This window comes from Oryza glaberrima, chromosome 1, assembly GCF_000147395.1.
Source record: "Oryza glaberrima chromosome 1, OglaRS2, whole genome shotgun sequence".
NCBI lineage: Eukaryota > Viridiplantae > Streptophyta > Magnoliopsida > Poales > Poaceae > Oryza > Oryza glaberrima.
Genome location: NC_068326.1, coordinates 35598233 through 35618925, shown reverse-complemented (window position 1 = coordinate 35618925; position 20693 = coordinate 35598233). Strand labels below are relative to the sequence as shown.

The following is a 20693-nucleotide window of genomic DNA, read 5'->3' as shown; positions in this document are numbered from 1 at the left end:
CTGGATGTAATTCCCATTTTTTTTTCTTATGACATATTTAACACTGAAATACATTGTTTCTTAGCTAGGACAATTATTATGCCGATTTCCAGCAATGCCCTACTCATTAACGTCATAAATCAAACAGGAAGTGAGGAAATACCAGTTATGAACCACCGCTCTATGGTCCAACTTGTATCCAAAGTTGTTAAATATTTCCTCCCTGCAAGCATAACATGTTGTTTGTTAATAGTTGAGAACTACTCCTTAAAACCTGTTAAATCTGCAACGACTGCAACCAAAAGACATACCAGTTGATGGCATCATAACCGTGTGATATTTCTGTCTTTTGGGATCTCAATACAGAATATATGTATGCATCGGACACATTTTGGCTGGGTTGGCCGAATTAAAAAAGCGGCCAACCAATTGTACTAAGTTGAAATAAGATGTATACATAATGTTACAAAGTTAGATACAAGAAAAGCAACGAGCCTCTGCCGAGACCTGATGAGAAACATGCCAGCAGCAGCTGGTAGTCGCTAGGGCTGCAAACTACTCCTAAGGATTCATGAACACTCCAGCTTCTCTCCAGAGCATGATCTCCTCTTTGACTTCCCCAAGCAGCTGCAAGGTAGATTTCATTCGTTGGTCGAAAATTCTAGCATCTCCTCTCCTTCCAAACTAGACAGCTTAACATAAAACACAGCGAATCAAAAGCTTTTCTTAATTGCTTCTCGAACGCCGGCCTCGTCGACAGTCACCAGTCCTCAAATGGTCTGATCTTGTATCGCCACACTCGATTCTTGTAAGCACACTCGACCAACAAGCACTTGCAGGTCTCATGCATCTGTTGATATTGCAAACAGTCATGCTGATTTGGCCACCCTTTCATTTGCAAGTTATCTGCCGTCAAACAATGGCCTTTGATTGCCAACCACATGAAGAACCGGATCGATGGAGCCTAGTTCCCCTGTTTGTACCATTTCTTAATATGGGGTATTGCAGTACAGCAGCCTGAAAGTACACAATAATAATAAATGGAATGATATATACAGTCAGAGTGTGTATACCACAAGAAAATATATATCCAAGACTTCTGCTTACTTGTGTTAACTTCATCACCTCCTAAATGGACAGATTTGAACTTAAAAACTTTGCTAAAATCTGAAAAATAACAGAGCAACTATGTTATACGGTTTGAATAAGATAATCACTGTTTTCTGCCATTATGTATTTATATGTGCTGCCAAGTTTATGAATTACCGATTTCTTTCCATACATGCACAAACCCCAAAGATCAAATAATATTTTGAAATAACATGTATATAGTCAAATTTGTATATTTCATTTTTGTCAGAAAAAAAGGTATATTATGCATCACCTGAAAGAATGCCATCAATAATTCCGAATGAGAAGTTGTTACTGACGTCAAGTGATTCTTTGCAGCCATCTGATGGCCACAGTGATGGGTAAACAATGCAAAAGTTTCCTACACACTTCATCACACTCTCCATATCACAACGGCTAGTAAATCAACTGGCTACTACATCAGCAGTGTTTCAACACATAGCAGCATATGGCAGTATTTCAGCATATCAATGACAATATTGCACTTCAGCACATATGGTATGTCAATATATATAGCATCATTTCAGCAAGCATTTGAGCACAAAGGTCATCAGCACTTCAAAACAGAATTCAGCAGCATTTCACGGACAACACATACACAATCAACAAACACACATCTCTAGCGTCACTCAACTCCATTGTTCATCAATCAAAAAAAATAGCATCGGGTTGTTCATCAGCACTGCGTAAGCCACAAGGTAATACATGGTGTTCAAATGAGATATGTTCAGCAGCCCAGTTCCGGAGATGTAATCCAATATTAGCAATTATCCTTTAGTAACCAAATTATATTTTATTGCTCAGTGGTTTTTACAGGACACTTCACACAGATAACTTGTGATTTCCATTTAGTTATCCATCTGGTATATCCTATGCTATTTTAGTTTGATCATTTCTAGGACTTACTAGGAGCAAGCATCTACTGTCCATTTCCACAACATAAGGCAATTGAGCAGCTAACCTCAATCTGTGCGTGCAATGGATTTCTTGCTGTAGGAACAGATGAGTCGTATGATTCGTCACCTCCAATTTGAGCTGCAGAAGATTGAACAGCACAGAGGTCATTAACAGAAAAACAGATCGGTTTCTGAAGAGAACATGTTGTTCAACAGACTAGCTCAGATCTGATGCGACAAGTTCATCACGACCATGGCGAGCGCCGGGCCGCCACATCGGCGGCTGCGGCTGCGGGGAGCGCGCTCCGGGAGGGATTGGGAGACGATGGAGTGGAGGCCCCGAGATCTGGACCACCCTGCCTCATCCGCCGCCCCCTCGCCAGCAGCGGTGGACGACGGCGCGGCCCGCCGCCGCGGCGACGAGGGCTGAAAGGGGATGGGATTCTGGCTGGACTCGTCGTTGCCCACTTGCCCACTAGACATTAAAAAATAAATAAAAATTATAAGAAGAATGAAAAAAAAAAAACACGCGTAACGGCTCAACGCGACGCCGCCTCGCCTCGGCTCCGCGACGGCGCCGGCTTGCCGCATCGCGCCGCCCCTATTTGAACCCCTCCCTCCTCTCCTCTGATCCTCTCCCCTCCAAATCCAAATTATCTCCCCCCAAATCAGGACAAGCTCTCGGTCTCCTCCCCATCGTTGAAGATGGCGAGCGCGGGGGGGCACGGCGACGATGGCGACTCCGGGCGCCGACCACCCGCCGACCCCGCGCTGGGCTCCAACCACAAGGACGAGGTGGAGGCAGCGGCGAACCAGAGAAGAGTCGAGGACGACGGCGGCGAGTTCTACTCGTTGCGCTCATGGGGTGAATTGGTGCGGAGGTGGCTACGCAGGGACGATGGCGACGACGACGACGACTCCTTCTTCGCAATGCCGGCATGGAGGGGATGTGCACCAGCGACGGCGACAGCAGCTACCACGCGTCGCGCTCGCGATCGAGGTGATGACGACTCCTCCTTCGCACTGGCGGCATGGAGGAGATGCGCACTAGCGACGCCGACATCGACAGCAGCTACCACGCGTCGCGCACGCGCTCGAGGTGTCTTGGGGGTTCCCGTCACCGCGCCCGCGTCCACGGTTCGCAGCGACGCCTCCACGTCCAAGTCCGAGCCCACGTCCACGGTTCGCGACGACGCCTCCGCCTCCGCCTCCAGCACCGACTCGGCGCCCAAGTCCGCGTCACTGCTTCGCCACGACGCCTCCGGCACCTACTCGGCGCCCAAGTCCGCGTCACCCAATGCTCCCGTGCTCCCGTTCACGGCGGCCTCCGACGCCGCCACAGCGTTCAAGTCCATGCCACCCGACGCGTACGCGGCGATGCATGCTCTGATACTCGCGTGCTCCAAGACCTCGGACAGTGCCTCGGCATCACCTCCCATGCCACCCGAGGCGTACGCGGCCCTGCACTCCCTCATGCTCGCAGGCTCCAAGGCCTCGAACACCGCCTCCGCGTCAGCGCCGCCCATGCCACCCGAGGCGTACGCAGCCCTGCACGCTCTCGTGCTCGCCTGCTCCAAGGCATCAGACACTGCATCCGCGTCGCCGCCGCCACCGCCCGACGCGCACGCTCTCGCGTTCACGGACCTACTATCTTCTTCGACAAGATTAGCGACCTCTCTCACGAATAGCCAAGTGAATTTGGCGGCACCGGCCGACCACCTTGCACACAGCATGTCTATTTTAGCTGAGAAGATCGTCGAGGGGTCGAACGGCTTAGAGGAAGCCGCTGCAAATGTGAAGAATGCCGCTTCAACTCTGCTCGTCGCCGCTGACAATCCAAAAGCCAGCGAAGAGTTAGCCGGCGAATCAAGAGATCTCGCAGCACGTATTCTGCAGCTTATCCATGACGTTGAAGACCAAGCTCGCGAGGATGCGGCTGGCGCCAAGTTTACTGATCAGGACGTGTTGCCCGGATGCGAACAGTGCGCAGACCGGAGTTGTCTCTGCCCGTGGCTGTTCGGGAGCTGCACTTCACCGTCCGGCGGCTGCTCCACGTCACAACCTCGCCGCGCCGTCGACGAGAAGCAGGTATATACTGATATGTCCCTTGTTTTGATTGATGTGTTCTTGTAAATGTCGCTTTGATTGATGTGCTCTGGTGTTAATGCATGTGTTATGTGTTGCAAATGCAGTAGTAGGCACTGTTTAGTTTCGGAAACAAAACTTTTCACCCATAATATCGAATGTTTAGATACACGTATGGAGTGTTAGATGTGGATAAAAAAAACCAATTACATAGTTCGCACATAAATTGTGAGACGAATCTTTTAAGCCTAATTGCGCCATGATTTGATAATGTGGTGCTATCATAAACATTTGCTAATGACGGATTAATTAGGCTTAATAAATTCGTTTCGTAGTTTTTTAGCGGAATCTATAATGTGTGTCTATATATCTGATGTGACAATCATAAATAGGACTTAGACTTTTGGACTGAGGGAGACACGCATAAAACATTGATTGTTGCAGATGCACTAAGAAATTTTTACGTACAAGGAAGTGATCAAATATTACTATTGTCAATTGCACTGGTTAATGCATTAATTTGCTATTTGCAGGAGACACTTCGGGACAAATGGACTACATTTTTCACATTTTCTATGCCAGCATCGTTGGCGGTGTTACCCTTGCTGGCAAAACACATTTCCCAAGGCTATTCTGCTTTGCTGGGTTATTCATATGGTGCCATATTTTTCTCGGCTGCGGCGGGGTTGCTTCTATCCATGAATGCAACGGCTGATTCTGACGTTCAGGTTGCAAGATATCTTGGGAACTTAAGTGTGCTTGCTTTATCCGTGTTAGTCATGTTTGGACGTCGTTAGGCGCCGGCAGTATTTGGATGATAGCTTTTTTCCTGGCTGCCATTGTTTTTGGCCATGGGTGTGCTTGGCTAAGGGTAAGACTAGCAGTAGACAGTAGTAGTACTCATTTTATACCTTTGTGACCAAGTGACTAACTGTTTCTGTATTTGTTTTGCAGTGCCTTTTTTCTGGAAATCCTACACCCACAAAACACAACTGACAGAGTTCCGAGGAGGTTACGAGAAGAGTGCGGAAGGGAAGTAAAAGAGTGCGGCTGGAGAAGAGTTCGAGAAGGGGGAGTAAAGGAGTGCAAGAAGGGGAGTAAAAGAGGAAGCAATTTCAGATAAAGCTCAGAGAAAAGAAAAAAAATATATGACACCGATCATTGTAGGAAAGATAAATAGATACTTCTGTCACTGTTTAGATCATCCTCCAAAAAGAGGAATAGATACTCTTGTTACAGTACTTAGATCGTCCTCCGAAGGATTGTCAAAAGTGCTCGTACAAATACTAGCAATCATCAAACTCATCAAACGTCTGCATGAAGATTGTAAGCGGTGCAATGGAATTGACTGCCAAAACCAGTATCCTTACCAAGATGGCAAGGATAGTAGGGCCGGGGCAATCCATCATGGTGCTGAAAGCCACAAAGCCGATTTCCATACCGATTGCAAGACCCTGCAAATTAAAAAGGCAAAAAACAAATTAACACTATAATACTACTACTTTGGTTATTTGATAAAGAAACAAAAGAATTGCATATTGGCGCGCCTATCTAATACTCCCTCCTTTCCAAATTTTCCAAATTAATCAGTGGAATCTAAAATTTCTTAAATTAATCATCGTATACAATTAATGCATCATGGAATAATATGTGCATATTAAGATGTAATTGGTTTGATGTTTTAATCGATACATGCATTTGTGTGGAAGGCTGATCGCGGCCGCGGCCTTCTTCCATCCTGCCGAGCGCGGTGGCGCCGTCCTCCCCTCCCGCACCCGCACCTACACCCGCCTGCATCATCGTTGGCGCTTACACCGCGGTAGTAGCAGCAGCTCGATCGCTAGCACGCGCCGAATTGAATACGAACGCCCGGCCGTCGCGACAGTGAGATGCCGGCATGCAGTTTGTATAGCGGGGAGAGGAACACCGAGACCGATCACAGTCGGAAAGCGCGGTGGCGGCGCACGGAGAGACCGACCCGACCCCGATTACGTATGCACGTGTACTGTATACGTATTTGTACGTGAATAACTGAGACACCGTACGCGCGTCAACCGGGCTGACCAATGCATGTCTCGTGTCGGCGCTGGACACGTAGCACAAGGCGATGCCTAGTCGATATACGTACCCCTAATCTGACATTAACTCGCGTTCTTTCTGTTTATTCCATCATGTACTCAGCCTTTTTACTGGAACGTTTATACTCCCTCCGTTTCAGGGTATAAAACATTTTGACTTTGGTCAAAATCAAACTGCTTTAAATTTGACCAATTTTATAGAAAAAATAATAACATTTTTAACTCAAAATAAATTTATTATAAAAATATAGATGAATGATGACACTAATCTAGTATTATAAATATTACTACATTTGCTTATAAACTTAGTCAAACTTAATTAGTTTGACTTTGATCAAAGTTAAAATATCTTGTAGCCTGAAATGGAGGGAGTATTTATTTTTGTTGAAGTATTCACCATTCATTGATACCGGCATACTGGCAGTATTCATCCGTTCAGTAGGCTTCATCGGCAAGGCACGATATGCTGCGGTACATGTTAACCCGTGCAAGGTAATCAGGGAATCATCCATCTGCCAACTGTGGGCCGTTGATCAATCAATCAACCAGCCTACCACGCCATGAACAGTGTGTGTTCCTTCGACCATCTGAGTACACCAGAGATTAGATGTTCATAAGAATGACAAGTCTTCCAGAGATTGGTCATCAGAACAATGCACCATGTTTCATCAGAGTATCAATGTATCAGAGTCACTGACTGACCTCATAGAGGATGAAACCGAAAAAGAAGGAATCGACGCTTGCGTCGAATATTTCGTTCCTGTACAGTTGAGGTGCGTCGAATAACCGACGCCCCTTTCTCGTCCTGAATTGCAGCCCATTACTAAATGGGGGCAATTACGTTTTTCTCCCATTTTGAAAGACTAGGGGTGTGTCTAGTTTGTGAAAAGAAATTTTTTAGCTATCACATTGGACGTTTGACCGGATGCTGAAATGGTTTTTCGGACACGAATGAAAAAAATAATTTCATAACTCGTTTGAAAACCGCAAGACGAATTTATTAAGCCTGATTAATCTGCCATTAGCACATGTGGGTTATTGTAGCACTTGTGGTTAATCATGGACTAATTAGACTTAAAAGATTCGTCTCACGATTTTCATACAAACTGTGCAATTAGTTTTTTTTATCTATATTTAATGCTCCATGCATGTGCCAAAAATTCGATGTGACGTTTTTGGGCAAAATTTTTTGGGAACTAAACAATGTCTAACTAGTATGTTTAGTCTATGTTTAATATTTCAAATGTGTGTCCGTATATTCGATGTGACACGTCAAAACTTTTCGTCTCGCGAACTAAACAGGACCTGAGATAGGGCATCTTTTAGTTCTAGTCCTGTGTTTCCGTTTTGGCTTAATGTAGTTAGGCCCTATTTAGTTCGCGAAAGAAAATTTGCTAATTTGCATGAATTTGCAATATGGTCTTGTTTACAGTGGTGTGTGTATTTTTTCCATCTTGTTCGAACCCTCTTAGCTTACAGTTCAACTAGGGCATAGCTAGAATTTTAGGCTTGGTCCGCCACTGCCTAGAACCTTAAGCTCTTAAGCTCTCCAAACACGGGTGGATCATAGGCACAAACAATTTCATGTTCCCTTCGCTGATAAGGTGCATGGCTATCCCAGTTTGAACAATGATGCACAAGATGCCCTTATGAAGCTCCCTTTTTCTTCAGATCTCAAGGTCTCAACTCTCAAGCTTTGTAGTCTGAAGGATGTGCCCTGATTTTGTGACTTCCTATGAACATGGTGTGATCCTTTTTACACAGTTGAATTAATTAATATTGTCATATTGATCCCGTTATAAATTACAAGAAAATCTGGGAAATAGAGATGACAGTTGAGCTCCGTCCTCCGGAGGGAAGAATCATCAAACGAGCTCACAAAGCTAGTACTGTATCAAACTATCAATACTCCTGGAACGTGATCGAAAAGGCAGAAAACGGCAAGATGGATAAGGAAATTATAAGAAATATCCTGGCCCAGACGGGGAAATGTACTATGGTGCCGAAAACTATAAACGCGATTTCCATACCGATTGCAAAACCCTGCAAAGATCCAAATAACAAACCAGCATTAGCTCTCTGCACCTTCACTGCTGAAAAGTCGCAGAACTTTGATTATACAGGATAAATAAAACAAACTTAGAGCAGGGTTAATAGCAAAGCTAACCATCGGCGGTAGCATATGTCCATGTCATTTAAAGTTGATATTATAGATTGTTTATATAAAAGACGGGCTCTACATTGGCTCTATAGAATCATGAATGGATTTGCACGCGCACACTCATACTTCCTACATAGCTTAGATGTTACATGTACAGATGATCAAAACTAAGCTATGTAGGAAGCCACATGCTTTGCACGTGCACATAAGATTGAGGGTGTGTTCAGTTCACGTCAAAATTGGAAGTTTGATTGAAATTGAAACGATGTGACGGAAAAGTTAGAAATTTATGTGTAGAAAAGTTTTGATGTGATGGAAAAGTTGGAAGTTTGAAGAAACATTTTGTAATTAAACACGGCCTGAACAAATTGAGCCGGAGAACCACAAAGCGCATAAAAGATTTCATACTGCCTGATTTTTTTGTGCTATCCAATCCTAAAAGAAAAAAAACTGTGACTCCCAATCCTAAAAGAGAGAAGAAGAAGAGATGCTATAGGAACATTACCCTTGAAAAGTACTTCTTGAACGGGCTAATCGTCCTGCGTCGGCGTAAGCGGGCGCCCTGCTGAGGCTCGAGGAATGGGTACCCAATCGCCACCCCGGCCGCCGCCGCCGCCGCCGACGACGACGACGGCGGATCGCCGCCGCGGCCTTCTTCCATCGCGCGGACCGCGGCGGCGCCCGCCTGCATCATTGGCGCTTAGCCGCTTACAGCTTAGATACCAAAACCGTCAAACCGATCGACCGATCGAGTCGAAAATCTGGTGAGGTGGTTAGGCTCTCGCGCTTTATAAGGCGACGGTGCAAACCGACCCGGTCACGTATCCACGTACAGTACGTGTATTTGTACTTGAACAATGGCAAGAGTCGTGTTACACCGTACGTAGAAAACAATACACAAGGTAGTAATAATTAAGCTTTGTTACTTCCAATTTAACTCAAATTGATCTTTTACAAGTACTTTTTTTTTCGCCGGGCCTTTTACAACACGTACACAAATTTGTCGGTACGTCGTGTCATCCTCCTCCAGACGAGTGAGTGCTAGCTCAGGCTTCTTCACAGAGAGTGACGCATTTGCTTCGCAGTGATGTGTACACAAGAAGGCGTTCATGCAGCTTAGCCCACACGTGTCATTTCCTGTAGAAAAAAGAAGTGCAAATGCAATGCAGAAGAAATGTTTCAGTCGCTAATTAATCCCATGAAACAATATGATGACATACCATCTCCAATTATGTTTTCACATTGCGACATGGACTCTCTTTTTGGTTCTGAAATGCTTAGATCTGATATTCTTAAATCGCCGAGATACGGACCAAATCTTTAGCGAGTCCTTCCAGGTCCCTTGCTTCATGCACTGGGCGTATATCTTCTCGAGCCTGATGATTATCTCTGAAAATGTTGGCCTTGCTATACCTTGAGTATCCCAGCATTCTTCGATCAGCCTGCAATTTAGTTTCCACACTCTGATTATCTAGTTTTTAACATGTTACTGAACAGAAGCTGATGAATGTTTATTTACTAGTTTGCACAACGATGCACAAGATATCTCATGCTCTTGTTTTTTCAGAACTCACGCTTTGAAATCTGGAGGATATCCCCTGAGCTTGTTCTTCAGCGATGGACGCATCCCATCATATCGAATTGTGTGGCCAGATTCCTCTGATGACTTCCCATGTACAGTGTGTGTTCCTTCAACCATCTGAGTATACCACAAAGAGTTAATTCTCATTAGAATGACTAGTCTCCTTACAGAGATTGCTCATCAGAACAATGTATCAATTGCTCATCAGAACAACGTATCATGTTCAGAAACCAGAGTATGAATGTCACTGACCTCATAGAGGATGAAACCAAATGAGAAGGCGTCGACGCTTGCGTCGAATATTTCGTTTCTGTACAGCTCAGGTGCAGTGTAGTGACCTAAAACAAACCAAAAAAGAGGCAAGATCAGTTTGTCAGTAAAAACTTTACTGATGTCTTCTTTTTTCTTATCTCATTTCATTGTACTAAAATTTTACTCACTGAAGCTGTCAACCATGGACTCATGATCGGCCAGTTTCACTCTGCCAGGAGAGATTTTCGACAGCCTCGTCAGACCGAATCCTGCGATTTTCAGTTGGCCTCCACTATCCAGGAAGATATTTCTGGCACCTTACCAAGATTCAAATAGTAAAGTACGGCACAACCTTGAAAGAGAGCATCCAACTGCTAGCAGTTTGTAGCACAAGAATGAAACTCAAAAGTATGCAAGTCTAGTGCTTGCTTCATTTCCTCATCTTACTTTGGCTTTAGGTCGCAGTGGATGATGGGGTCTGGCTTGCACTGGTGAAGATAAGTCATGCCCCTGAACATTCAAAGAAGCATTGTTGTCTCAATAGAAGGCATTCAAGTCAGCATCTAACTAGTACTGATGCAAAATTTGGCATTAAACATCATTGTTTTGTGGAACAAAAAGATTACAGATTATATCAAGTGTGTTTAATTCCACATCTCAGAAGGTAGATTTACCTGGCGATCTCAAGGCCATATTTTAGAACCTTCTGACCATGTAGCTTTCCTTTCCTCGGAATACAGCTTGATAAATCACCCTGTGTGTAAGGTATACAGTGCCTTATTCAGACTGTTTGTTAATAACACTTTTTTTTCAGAAGTAAAAGACAGTGATCTTGTTACATTTGGGAGGTATTCAGAAATAATCATCATAGGTATGTTCTGAGTGACGGCTCCGACGAACTGAACAACATTCGGGTGCCGGACCTTCTCCAATACGGTCAGCTCATGCCTGAAAGAGTTTCTGTAACAAAACAAGTGTTAGTTTCTTGTCAGGTCAGTTCACTGCACACTTTGAAACTGACTTTTGGGATTTGCATCTTACATGACTTCCTGATCGCAGTAGCATTCTCTATCAAGTATCTTAACATGAACCTTGGTTCCATTCCATTTGGCAACTTGGTACACGCCCTGTACGATGCACGCACGTCATTAGAACATTAATTTTCTGCTTATCTATAATGTTTCTTCAACCAACTTCACTGGAACGCAATTGGGACAGAGAGTTTTTACCTTGACCACCTCATCCCCTTTCTTGAATTGGAGCTCACTAGGGTTCAATTCGTACTCTGGTACGTCCCCAGGATTCGACACCATCATCGGTGTCCTCCTGTTTCTCTGAACAAAAAAAGAAACAAAGACCACCAAATAAACCTCAAATTCTTCGAAACTGACGAACCGAATGAATTGAGAGCAAATGACAAAATTTTCAGTTTGTTCATGCAGAAAGATACCGGGATCTTTGCACCACGAGCCTTGAGAAGATTGTACACCTCCGTGTGGCCATAACACTTGGCATCAGCTACAGCCTGCGATTCGAGGAAGAAACGAATCAAATCAGAATCTGAATTTCTGAACCAAAAAATGTAACGAAAATCTTGATGTTGATCGAGTCTTGTCTTGGACGAGTCACTGACAGGGTTTAATGTTTCGGTTTGATGATTTCTATCATGGATGGCCGAAATACCAAAATTTATGAAATTTGGTCCGAAATTTTACGAATTTTTAATAAAATTTGATCAAATTTGAACAAAATATTACCAAATTCATGAAAAAATGAAAAAATTAAAAATTTCGGCCAAAACTATATCGTATAGGGTCCGATAGAACCGAAATTGCGAACACTGGTCACTGACCGTGCTGCCCCACCGGTCGCGGGCGTCGATGTTGGCCTTCCAGGTGAGCAGCACGCGGACGACGTCGGGGTGGCCCTCGCAGGAGGCGATGTGCAGCGCGGTGCGGCCGTCGAGATTGATGCTGTTGACGTCGACGCCGCCGCGGAGCAGGGCCTCGACGCCGGCGGCGTCGCCGTGGCAGGCCAGGAAGAGCAGCTGCATGGTGGCGTCGAGGTTGTCCGGCACGGTCAGGTCCTCGGCGAGGCCGACGGGGCTCTGGCTCCGCCCGCGCCGCCGGTTCGGGTCCATCGACGACTGCCTCCCGAACAGGAACCTCGTCGCCGCCCTCCCCGTCCGGGGAGACTCCAGCGACGACTGCCGCCGGAGCTCCCCGCTCTCCTTCAGCGACCCCGACGACACCTGCCGGTGCAGCGCCACCCTCATCCCGGTGTCCATTTCTCCTCCCACCACTCACCTCACCTCGACAACAAGACTGTACTACTCAGGCACGGCGGCGGCGGATCGGGGTCTCCGAGGCACGAGAGGGCACCGTGCGCCGGAGAGCCCCCGCGGGAGAGAGAGGAGAGATCGATCGATGGAGAAGCTTTCCGCGGCGAGGTCGGAGGCGTCGGGAGAGGTGGAATGAAGTGGAGAAGAGGAGGAGAGAGAGAGGAGAAGACGGGAGGAGGAGAGGGGAGAGTGAGGATGGCCACGTTTCCCGGGAGACGAGGAAGAAAGCTAAAGTTAGGCTTGCTCTTATAGCGCGCGTAAGAAGAAGATCAAGTCTTTTGGCGCGTTTTTTTTAAAATACCGTTGGGAGGAGGGGTAACTGTCGCAGTCTGGAAATGGTAGCCTGAACCGTGTAGGAAAGCTACTGTCAGAGCATGGCTGTTACCAGCTTGGATGGATGAATTCTGCCAAAATTAGGCGCCCGTATTTTGGGATTTGGGAAAATTCCGATTGTCATCAGGATTATTCTGCTGTAGTATTCCACGGCCTGAAATAGAACAATAGGATTTTTTTACCAGTATTTTTTTTAAAAAAATGATAAGATAGTTATTAAAAAATGACTTTAGTGTACCGTTTAAAAGTAAAAAGAATTAATGGCTTGGTGTTTGTAAGAAAAATTGCTTATAAATTTTGTTTTGTGCTTTAGTACTATTTTCACTGAAAAGAAAGTGGACGGGTGTCTCAGAGAGGGGAATTTCTAAAGTGACGGAAACAATGAAAAATAAATGCAAATTGAAGCTCATGCAAATGCCATGACAAAGCGCAATTATTCAGCAAAGTTCACTGCACGCTTCACAAAATCACAAAATGTAAATTCATCCCACGAATTAGCATTTCAAATCCAAAGTACTGCTACCTTTATCCTAAAATAAATTTATTTTTCACCTATCTCACATATATCAATACAAACACTAGAAGACTAGAATACCCCACTTTATCTAATCTCAATGTAATTATTTCTTAATTTATCTACTTGTGATATACTTTTATAGATTCTGATGCAATGATTATTTAAAAATAAATCTATTTTAGAATAAACGGAATAAGAAAAATAAATTTAACATGGAACGAAGAGAATAGTAGGCTAAGTTAGCATTTACCTTTTTTTTAAGCAATCATTTATTTATCACTTGACAAGGCCCCCACCTCCTTCCCCTTCCCTTTCCAAAATCCTACACTGACACCGAAAGCAACAGGAGAATGTACTCCGCATTCTGCACCACTGCATGCGTTTGTTGCTGTTGCCTGTCACCTACACGAGGCGATCCCACACACGTCGGCACGCAGGCACGCACGCGTTCTTAGCTTCGATTCGATTCCCCGTCTCGTTTTCGTTCTCGTTCACGTCGGCGTTTCATTGCAGACACCGACGCCTTCCCCTTCACCTTCCGCGACATGAGAGCAAGTTTAACATGACAAACAACTACTTAGAGCAAGGCTAAGTAGATCTTTACCAGCAGCTTACTGTATAGATTTTTATAGTCTATCTCCTCAGCTCACTCGTATAGTGGTTAGCTCTTCACTATAATTATATGGTCTACATGTCTGTCTCACAGATTTTCTTGATTCCTGTGTCTAAATCGGCTATAAGCTTACAGCTCGCTTCTCATCTCTCACCTTTCTTCTCTCATCCATCTCAACATTCAGCTTTCTTACAGCCTTCTATTATACTTGCTCTTAATGCATTTGTCTCCAGTATTTTTATAGAGCCTGTTTTTGAAAGAAAGCCAACACTCCATAGTTTTTATTCTCTTTTATTCACGTGTTTATATTTGGCTCGAAGCCTATTACTTCCTTATAAATGTAATAAAATTGAATGTGATATTTTATAGCCCAATAAATCTAGATTAGCAGTTGCTTAGATTCGTAAGACTATAAAATATCACATTCGAATTTAGGTGCATTTATATTGAGATAACGGAGCATTAAACTTGCTCTTAGGTATGAACTGAACCCATCTCTATTCTCGACCCATTCATTCACACCGCTGTTGAGCACTAGGGATCTCAATATTCTCGGTGACAGTCGTCCGCGCCATGACCAGGTCAAGGGGGATGGCGATGATGTGACAGAAGAGCGAGCACCGCACAACTCGATCTGGGCCGTCCGTTTGTCGACGTTGGACAGCTCGGATGTCTTTCTCACGGCGAAGCTTCGCTCGATCGTCTTTATGGGCACATCAAGTGAATTGCGCCAGAAGTTAAACAGTATATTGAATGTCGATCGTTGCAAGTGCTGGGCAGCAGTGCCCAGGAGCAGAAGCAATTGCATGTGCAGGATTAGTTTTCTTATGTTGTGTTCAACTGTTTTGCTTGTCCTTGATTCCAGGGATGTGAACATCTGGTTACATTACATCGCAAGCTAACTTCGAAAGATGCATGACAAGGCAGCAAAGCTAGTAGTACTAGTATTTTCTTATACAAAAGAGTTGTTTGCTTGTTTTCCAGGAAATGAGCAGAGGATTAGAGTAGACTAGATTGTAGTAGGAGTCAATAGCATGTTCAGATTATTGTGACTGTACACGTACAGCATTACTTGCTGGCAGTATTGCGTATGAGCATTTCATAAATACAACTGGACTGTGTTTAGTTCCTTTCAAAGTTGAAAGTTTGGGTTGAAATTGGTACGATGTGACTAAAAAGTTGTGTATGTATAACATATTGATGTGATAGAAAAAATTGAAAGTTTAGATCTAAACACAGCCCTAAAACAGATGTAACGGAGGGAGTATTCAGGTATTGGGTGCCACTTTCAGAAGTCAGAACAGACGATGAGCTGCTGCTAATCAGCGGCAACAGAGGGAGGACGATAAGCTGTCACCGTCCAGCGTTGGGCCGTAGGTAACAGCCCAAGTCTTCTCGTCTGCATGGAGCAGGAGCAGCCCAAATAATCTTTGAGGGCCCAATATCGACGGTCCAGTTTCCATACGTTCTTGTGGGCCTAATTCTCGACATCGGCTCGCTGAACCGCTGCGGCCCGCCTCGATCTGTGGGGGCGCAGAGAAGCAACGAACGGGGCCGGTGTCTCACCCTCGCCGGCGCCGGCGGCACGGTCGCCGGATTCCGCCGCGTTCCGGCCGTATGGATTCCACACCGTAATTCACCCGCCCTTACCTTCCATGCAATTCTACTCCCCTCTCCACCCTGACCAGTTAATGTCCACCAACGTAATTAAACCCCCAACGTTCACGACTCCTCTCCCGCCGCAGTTGCAGTTAGCTACTTTCTCTGTTTCACAATATAAGTCATTCTAGCATTTCCCACATACATAGAAAATGCTATAATGACTTACATTGTGAAACGGAGAGAGTAACAATTAGCATAGTTGCACGAAGCTCTGAATGAACAGGGTTGCACGAAGCTCTCATGGGGTGTTTAGTGCCGGTTCAGTTTGTAGTCAAAATAAACCTTTTTAAGTTTTGGTAATGTTAAAATTTTAGTAAGATGGTAATATTATGGTCTTTTGTTTCTTTTCTTAATTGTTTCTTGGGATGCTAGAGTTTGGTATTGTTGGGACAGAGGGAAGTAAGAACGACTTCGTCAGCATGTAGTAATTGCTAGTACGACAAAAATGTGTTTCACAGAAACGGTCGTGTTGAGACCACCAAAAAAAGGAAGAATTTTGTCAGGTCGACGTAAATGGCGATTTTTTTTTATCTTTTTCTCATCGCGATAAATAGTCCTTGTCTTCCACCGAGACCACACATGTACTCCTGGCCACACACGGCCTGCGCGTGACATGGCAGCGACCAGCGGCAAGCTCCGGCCGCCCTTCCGGCTTCTCCTCCTGCTCCTGGCCGCCGCCGTCGCCCGCTCGGTGGACGGCGTCGAGTTGACCCTCCTCACCGGCGCTCGAGAGAAGGGCGCCGGTATCCATCCATCCATCCATCCAACTAGCTAGTAGTAGCTACTGCTGCTATCCTGGAGTGATCATGAACTGGTTCTTGTCTTCTTGATCATGACATGAACGAACTCAACTCATCGTGCCATATGAATTGTGTTTGTTTGCATTCTTGCAGTGTGCTTGGATGGGAGCCCGCCGGGCTACCACCTGCAGAGAGGCTTCGGCTCTGGAGAGCACAGCTGGTTTATCCATCTTCAGGTGATCATCCATCGCAGATGATTGCTTTGTGTTCATGGTTGCTGTCAACCATTGTTTTTCGGTGGGTGCATGCATGACGGGATGATTTTCTGTTTGTGCTGAAAATGCTCAGGGAGGAGCCTGGTGCAACACCATCGAAGATTGTTCCAAACGCAAAATGAGCGCGTATGGTTCATCGAAATTCATGCGAGCAGTAGAGTTCAACGGGATACTCAGCAATGACCAACAACTGAATTCTGGTACATATAGATGACAGATGGTTCCTTAAGTCCTTAAATTTGTTATTCAAAAAGCTTTTATTTTACTAACGGTTTGAAGGCCATTTGATGTCCTTTTACTAATTCCAACCATTGTTTATTAGATTTTTACAACTGGAACAGAGTTTTCATAAGATACTGCGATGGAGCATCGTTTTCTGGGGATGGGGAGGCTCAAGATCAGGTTACATTCGTTTTTTTTTTTTTCTGAAATTGATTTTTGGGGTTGCTGTCTTTGTTTGTATTCCCAAAAGGTAAATTCTATCCAACATTATTGGCAACGGTGTAGGATGGGAGCACACTCCACTTCAGAGGATTGCGCATCTGGGAAGCAGTTATTAATGAGCTAATGGGAAAAGGACTTGCAACTGCTAAACAGGTTACACGTCGTAATTTTTCTTTTTACTCTTTCTGATCAAGAGTCATTCATGATTCATTGGCACTCTGATCAAGAACCATGTCAAAGAGTCATTCGTTTGGACAAGAATCATTCGTGCTTCATTGGCACTCTGATCAAGAACCATGTCAACGAATTTCATTTTTCTAGTACACATTTCAGGCCATACTCTCAGGTTGCTCTGCTGGTGGTCTGGCTGCACTACTGCACTGCAATGATTTTTATGCAAGATTTTCTAAGGAGGTTTCAGCTAAATGCCTTCCTGATGCTGGATTTTTCCTTGATATGTAAGCCTCTTGAAATTAATTAATAGTATAACCCACTGGCATTGTATACTTGTACTCAAGTGCCAGTTTCTGCTCCAGTGAGGATTTATCCGGGGAGAGGCACATGTGGTCTGTATTCAATGGAACTGTTCATCTTCAGGTAAGCTGTTGAACATAGTGAAACCTAGAAAAAATGCTATTTTTTGTAAATCTTGGAAGGGAGCTCGTCAATTTATTTCAAATGTTTTGGTGGTTTGTTCCTTTCTGTGCTTATGAATACTACCTCAGTGAGATCTGGCAACTGTTGTCCTTTTCTTTTCAAGTGATTCTATCATGCCAGCTTGCCCGTTTGTCTCATCTGATCGTTTCATATTCAGCTTTACAATCTTACTCAGTTATTTTTTTTGGAATTTTATCCCAGAATGTTACACAGGTTTTGTCAAAGGACTGTCTTGCAAAGAAGGATCCAACAGAGGTATATACCTACTGTATTCTGTATTCCATAACAGATATCTCCTTATTGTGGTGCTAGTTCCTTTTAGATTATTTATTGGATTGTTTAAACGAATTATTTTCTCAAAAAAATCTTCGGTTATCTTGCTTAGACCACTTGTTTTAAATTATGTATTAAGTTTATTCATTAAAATATTTAATTTATCTCCGTAATTGAATAAATAATCCAACAATTCGTTTAATGTTTAATTTACTGACATATTGTTGTTCTCAGTGCTTCTTTCCTGCTGAGCTTGTTAAGAGCATCACCGCTCCCACGCTTATTCTGAACTCTGCTTATGATTCTTGGCAGGTAATTTTTTTTTCTTGAATAATATATAGTTCCTTTTTTTCCTGCAAAAAAACAATTAACATTTTTTCCAGATGAAATCAACGGATAAAATCCTCTCACTGTTTTAGCTATGATTATAATCTGTAGATACAAAATGCCCTTGCGCCAGATGGATCCTTTCCTGGACAGTCATGGTCCAGTTGCAAAACTGACGTTCGAAATTGTAGTTCCACACAAATCCAAGTATTCAATGGTTGGTTTAAGCTTGTCAATCTGTTTCGGTTTATTTGGTAACTATCCTGTTTTTTTAACTCAAAAGTTCATTATTCTTTTCCTTCTCCATATTGTAGGATTCAGGAATAAATTTGTCGATGACATAGAGGTTGTGAAAGACAAAAAGGACTGGGGTCTTTTCATTGATTCATGTTTCACTCACTGTCAAACGCCATTCGACATCTCATGGAACTCACAGGCCTCCCCAGTGCTCGGTAACAAGGTGAGGTTAAAATCACTCAACTGTCCTAAAGTTCAGAACAGAAAATCACTGAACTGTACGACTGTAAAAGAGTAGCTAAAGTTGGTTTATCTCTGATAATGGTAGTGTTCTAGATGGATTGATATTTTTCTATTTGCACTTGTGTGGAGCAGACTGTCGCGGAGGCTATTGGGGATTGGTATTTCGAGAGAAGCTATGAAGTGAAAGAAATCGACTGCGAGTATCCGTGTAACTCCACATGTAGCAGCCAGCTGCCTAGATTTTACATTGGGCTGGACCCAGACTACCACCCTTCCCTGAATATTTATGCAGGCTTATTTGATGAAGCAGCAGCTGCAGATCATCTTTCACCATTTGTTCTGTGAACAACTAATAGCCATGCTTTGCTGATAATCAGACGCCTGTAATAAGTCAAACAGTGGCCATCTCGGGTGAAAAGGAATTACTACGAATACTTCATATTTCAGTACATCGGCTGCATATTCTTCTGCATATGATTGTTGCAGTGTGTCTGTTGCATTGTTACCTACCTTGCAAGTAAAACGTGCCCCTATCAAGATTCGTAGTACTATGATAATCTTATCTGGTTCTAGCTTGCTATATTCTGAAAAGGAGGGAATATCTCAATACCGGACCTCATCGCTCAACCAAAAACACGCGTCGATGGAGAAATGCTGCGACGTTGATACTTGATGGCACAGTGGCACAGTAGCAGTGACGCTGCAGAAAGATTGACCCTGGGTCAACGACAACGAACCCTCCGGTCGCCATAGAGGCGTCCAAACATCCAACTAAAATGCCCCTACGGCAGTGCCACTCCCATACCTTCTATTGTGCCTAATTCTCGGCATCGGCTCGCTGAACCGCTGCAGCTCGCCTCGATCTGGACCGCGCTATCTGGATCGTACGGCTGTCAGCGGCCGAGAATGGCCAGTGTCTCACCCTCGCCGGATTCTACCACCTCTCGGGCCTGGGGCGTATGGATTCCACCCCGTCGGTCACCTGCACTACCTTCCATGAAACATTGAAACTCTACACCTCTCCACCATGACCAGTTCAAGTCCGGTACCAACTCGATCTCATGACCTCATTAGGTTCCAGCCCACGGTTTGGTTCATTCCTACTTGCTTAGGTTGTGTTCTTCTCAATAAGTTAGAACTTATTTCTCACAAACATAAAACGGAACAATTTATTAGCACATGATTAAATAAATATTAGTTTTTTTAAAAATATATTAATATGATTTTCTAAAATAATTTTTTATAGAAACTTTTATTTAAAAAATACACATCGTTTAGCTGTTTGGGAAGCTTGCGCGTGAAAAAGGGGAGAGTAGAGATTGGAAAACTTGAGAGAAAAACATAGCCTGGAAAACTCAATTCATCCTTAAGGGAATATCCCCTTATTTTTGCATGTTACTTAAAAAGTCATCAAAAAATTTTAGTAGGATAGATCAATATGTGATATGTCACTTCACAAACATGCAAATTTAAATCCAACTTATACAAGTAGAAATAAAAATAACAAATTTGACTATGAATAGAACGCGTATTTCATGGTCAAATTTGTTATTTTTGTTCTGAATTGTACAAATCGAATTTTAACTCGCATGTTAGCGAAAAGATATATCATATACTGATCTATCTTCACATTTTTTTTAAAAAAAATTGATAACTTATTAAATACTATGCACTTCCACATAGCCTTAAGGATGTTTTGTTCTGAAACTTTCTTTCGGCTCCCCGGAGTTAGACATTGATTGACGCCTCTCCAGCCTCACACGAAAGGCTAGTAGTTGCAGCTCTGAATGAACAAGTTGTCCAGTTGAGCAAAACCAAACCCAGCGTGCAAGCCGTGCATATTACGACGAAAGTGTTCAGTTGAGTT

General features: G+C 43.9%; 5 protein-coding genes across 8 annotated transcripts; 2 read left to right on the top strand and 3 right to left on the bottom strand.

Moving 5' to 3' along the window:
• Positions 1 to 163: 163 nt before the first annotated feature.
• LOC127765151 (beta-hexosaminidase 3-like) lies at positions 164 to 3066 on the bottom strand. 3 transcript variants are annotated; one of them, XM_052289993.1, is made up of 5 exons: positions 2259 to 3066; positions 2072 to 2145; positions 1364 to 1478; positions 1087 to 1146; positions 164 to 996 (listed from the first exon to the last, which is right to left on the bottom strand). In XM_052289993.1, exons 1-5 carry the CDS (start codon positions 2281 to 2283, stop codon positions 944 to 946), a joined length of 327 nt encoding a protein of 108 aa, XP_052145953.1. In that variant the 5' UTR covers positions 2284 to 3066; the 3' UTR covers positions 164 to 943. The 3 variants fall into 3 exon arrangements, 1 of the variants encoding a protein (XP_052145953.1); XR_008016082.1 differs by lacking the exon at positions 1364 to 1478 and having other exon boundaries at positions 190 to 996; positions 2225 to 3054; XR_008016081.1 differs by lacking the exon at positions 1364 to 1478 and having other exon boundaries at positions 196 to 996; positions 2259 to 3048.
• On the top strand, positions 2712 to 4888 carry LOC127765140 (uncharacterized). The gene is made up of 2 exons (XM_052289984.1): positions 2712 to 4094; positions 4625 to 4888. The coding sequence occupies exons 1-2, from the start codon at positions 2712 to 2714 to the stop codon at positions 4886 to 4888; spliced, it is 1647 nt and encodes a 548-aa protein (XP_052145944.1).
• A 3080-nt stretch (positions 4889 to 7968) lies between these two features.
• On the bottom strand, positions 7969 to 9024 carry LOC127768230 (uncharacterized). Its single transcript, XM_052293803.1, has 2 exons — positions 8836 to 9024; positions 7969 to 8212 (listed from the first exon to the last, which is right to left on the bottom strand). Exons 1-2 carry the CDS (start codon positions 9022 to 9024, stop codon positions 8072 to 8074), a joined length of 330 nt encoding a protein of 109 aa, XP_052149763.1. The 3' UTR covers positions 7969 to 8071.
• A 209-nt stretch (positions 9025 to 9233) lies between these two features.
• Positions 9234 to 12709, bottom strand: LOC127767530 (integrin-linked protein kinase 1-like). 2 transcript variants are annotated; one of them, XM_052292896.1, is made up of 12 exons: positions 12017 to 12709; positions 11615 to 11689; positions 11394 to 11498; positions 11206 to 11291; positions 11004 to 11124; positions 10839 to 10918; positions 10612 to 10674; positions 10353 to 10474; positions 10165 to 10250; positions 9905 to 10029; positions 9551 to 9772; positions 9234 to 9467 (listed from the first exon to the last, which is right to left on the bottom strand). In XM_052292896.1, exons 1-11 carry the CDS (start codon positions 12449 to 12451, stop codon positions 9568 to 9570), a joined length of 1503 nt encoding a protein of 500 aa, XP_052148856.1. In that variant the 5' UTR covers positions 12452 to 12709; the 3' UTR covers positions 9234 to 9467; positions 9551 to 9567. The 2 variants fall into 2 exon arrangements, with proteins under 2 accessions (XP_052148856.1, XP_052148866.1); XM_052292906.1 differs by having other exon boundaries at positions 9644 to 9772.
• A 3509-nt stretch (positions 12710 to 16218) lies between these two features.
• Positions 16219 to 19298, top strand: LOC127755885 (pectin acetylesterase 6-like). Its single transcript, XM_052281500.1, has 12 exons — positions 16219 to 16373; positions 16524 to 16606; positions 16719 to 16845; positions 16968 to 17047; positions 17153 to 17242; positions 17423 to 17547; positions 17626 to 17686; positions 17948 to 18001; positions 18254 to 18331; positions 18458 to 18563; positions 18661 to 18806; positions 18959 to 19298. Exons 1-12 carry the CDS (start codon positions 16244 to 16246, stop codon positions 19169 to 19171), a joined length of 1293 nt encoding a protein of 430 aa, XP_052137460.1. The 5' UTR covers positions 16219 to 16243; the 3' UTR covers positions 19172 to 19298.
• Positions 19299 to 20693: the final 1395 nt, after the last annotated feature.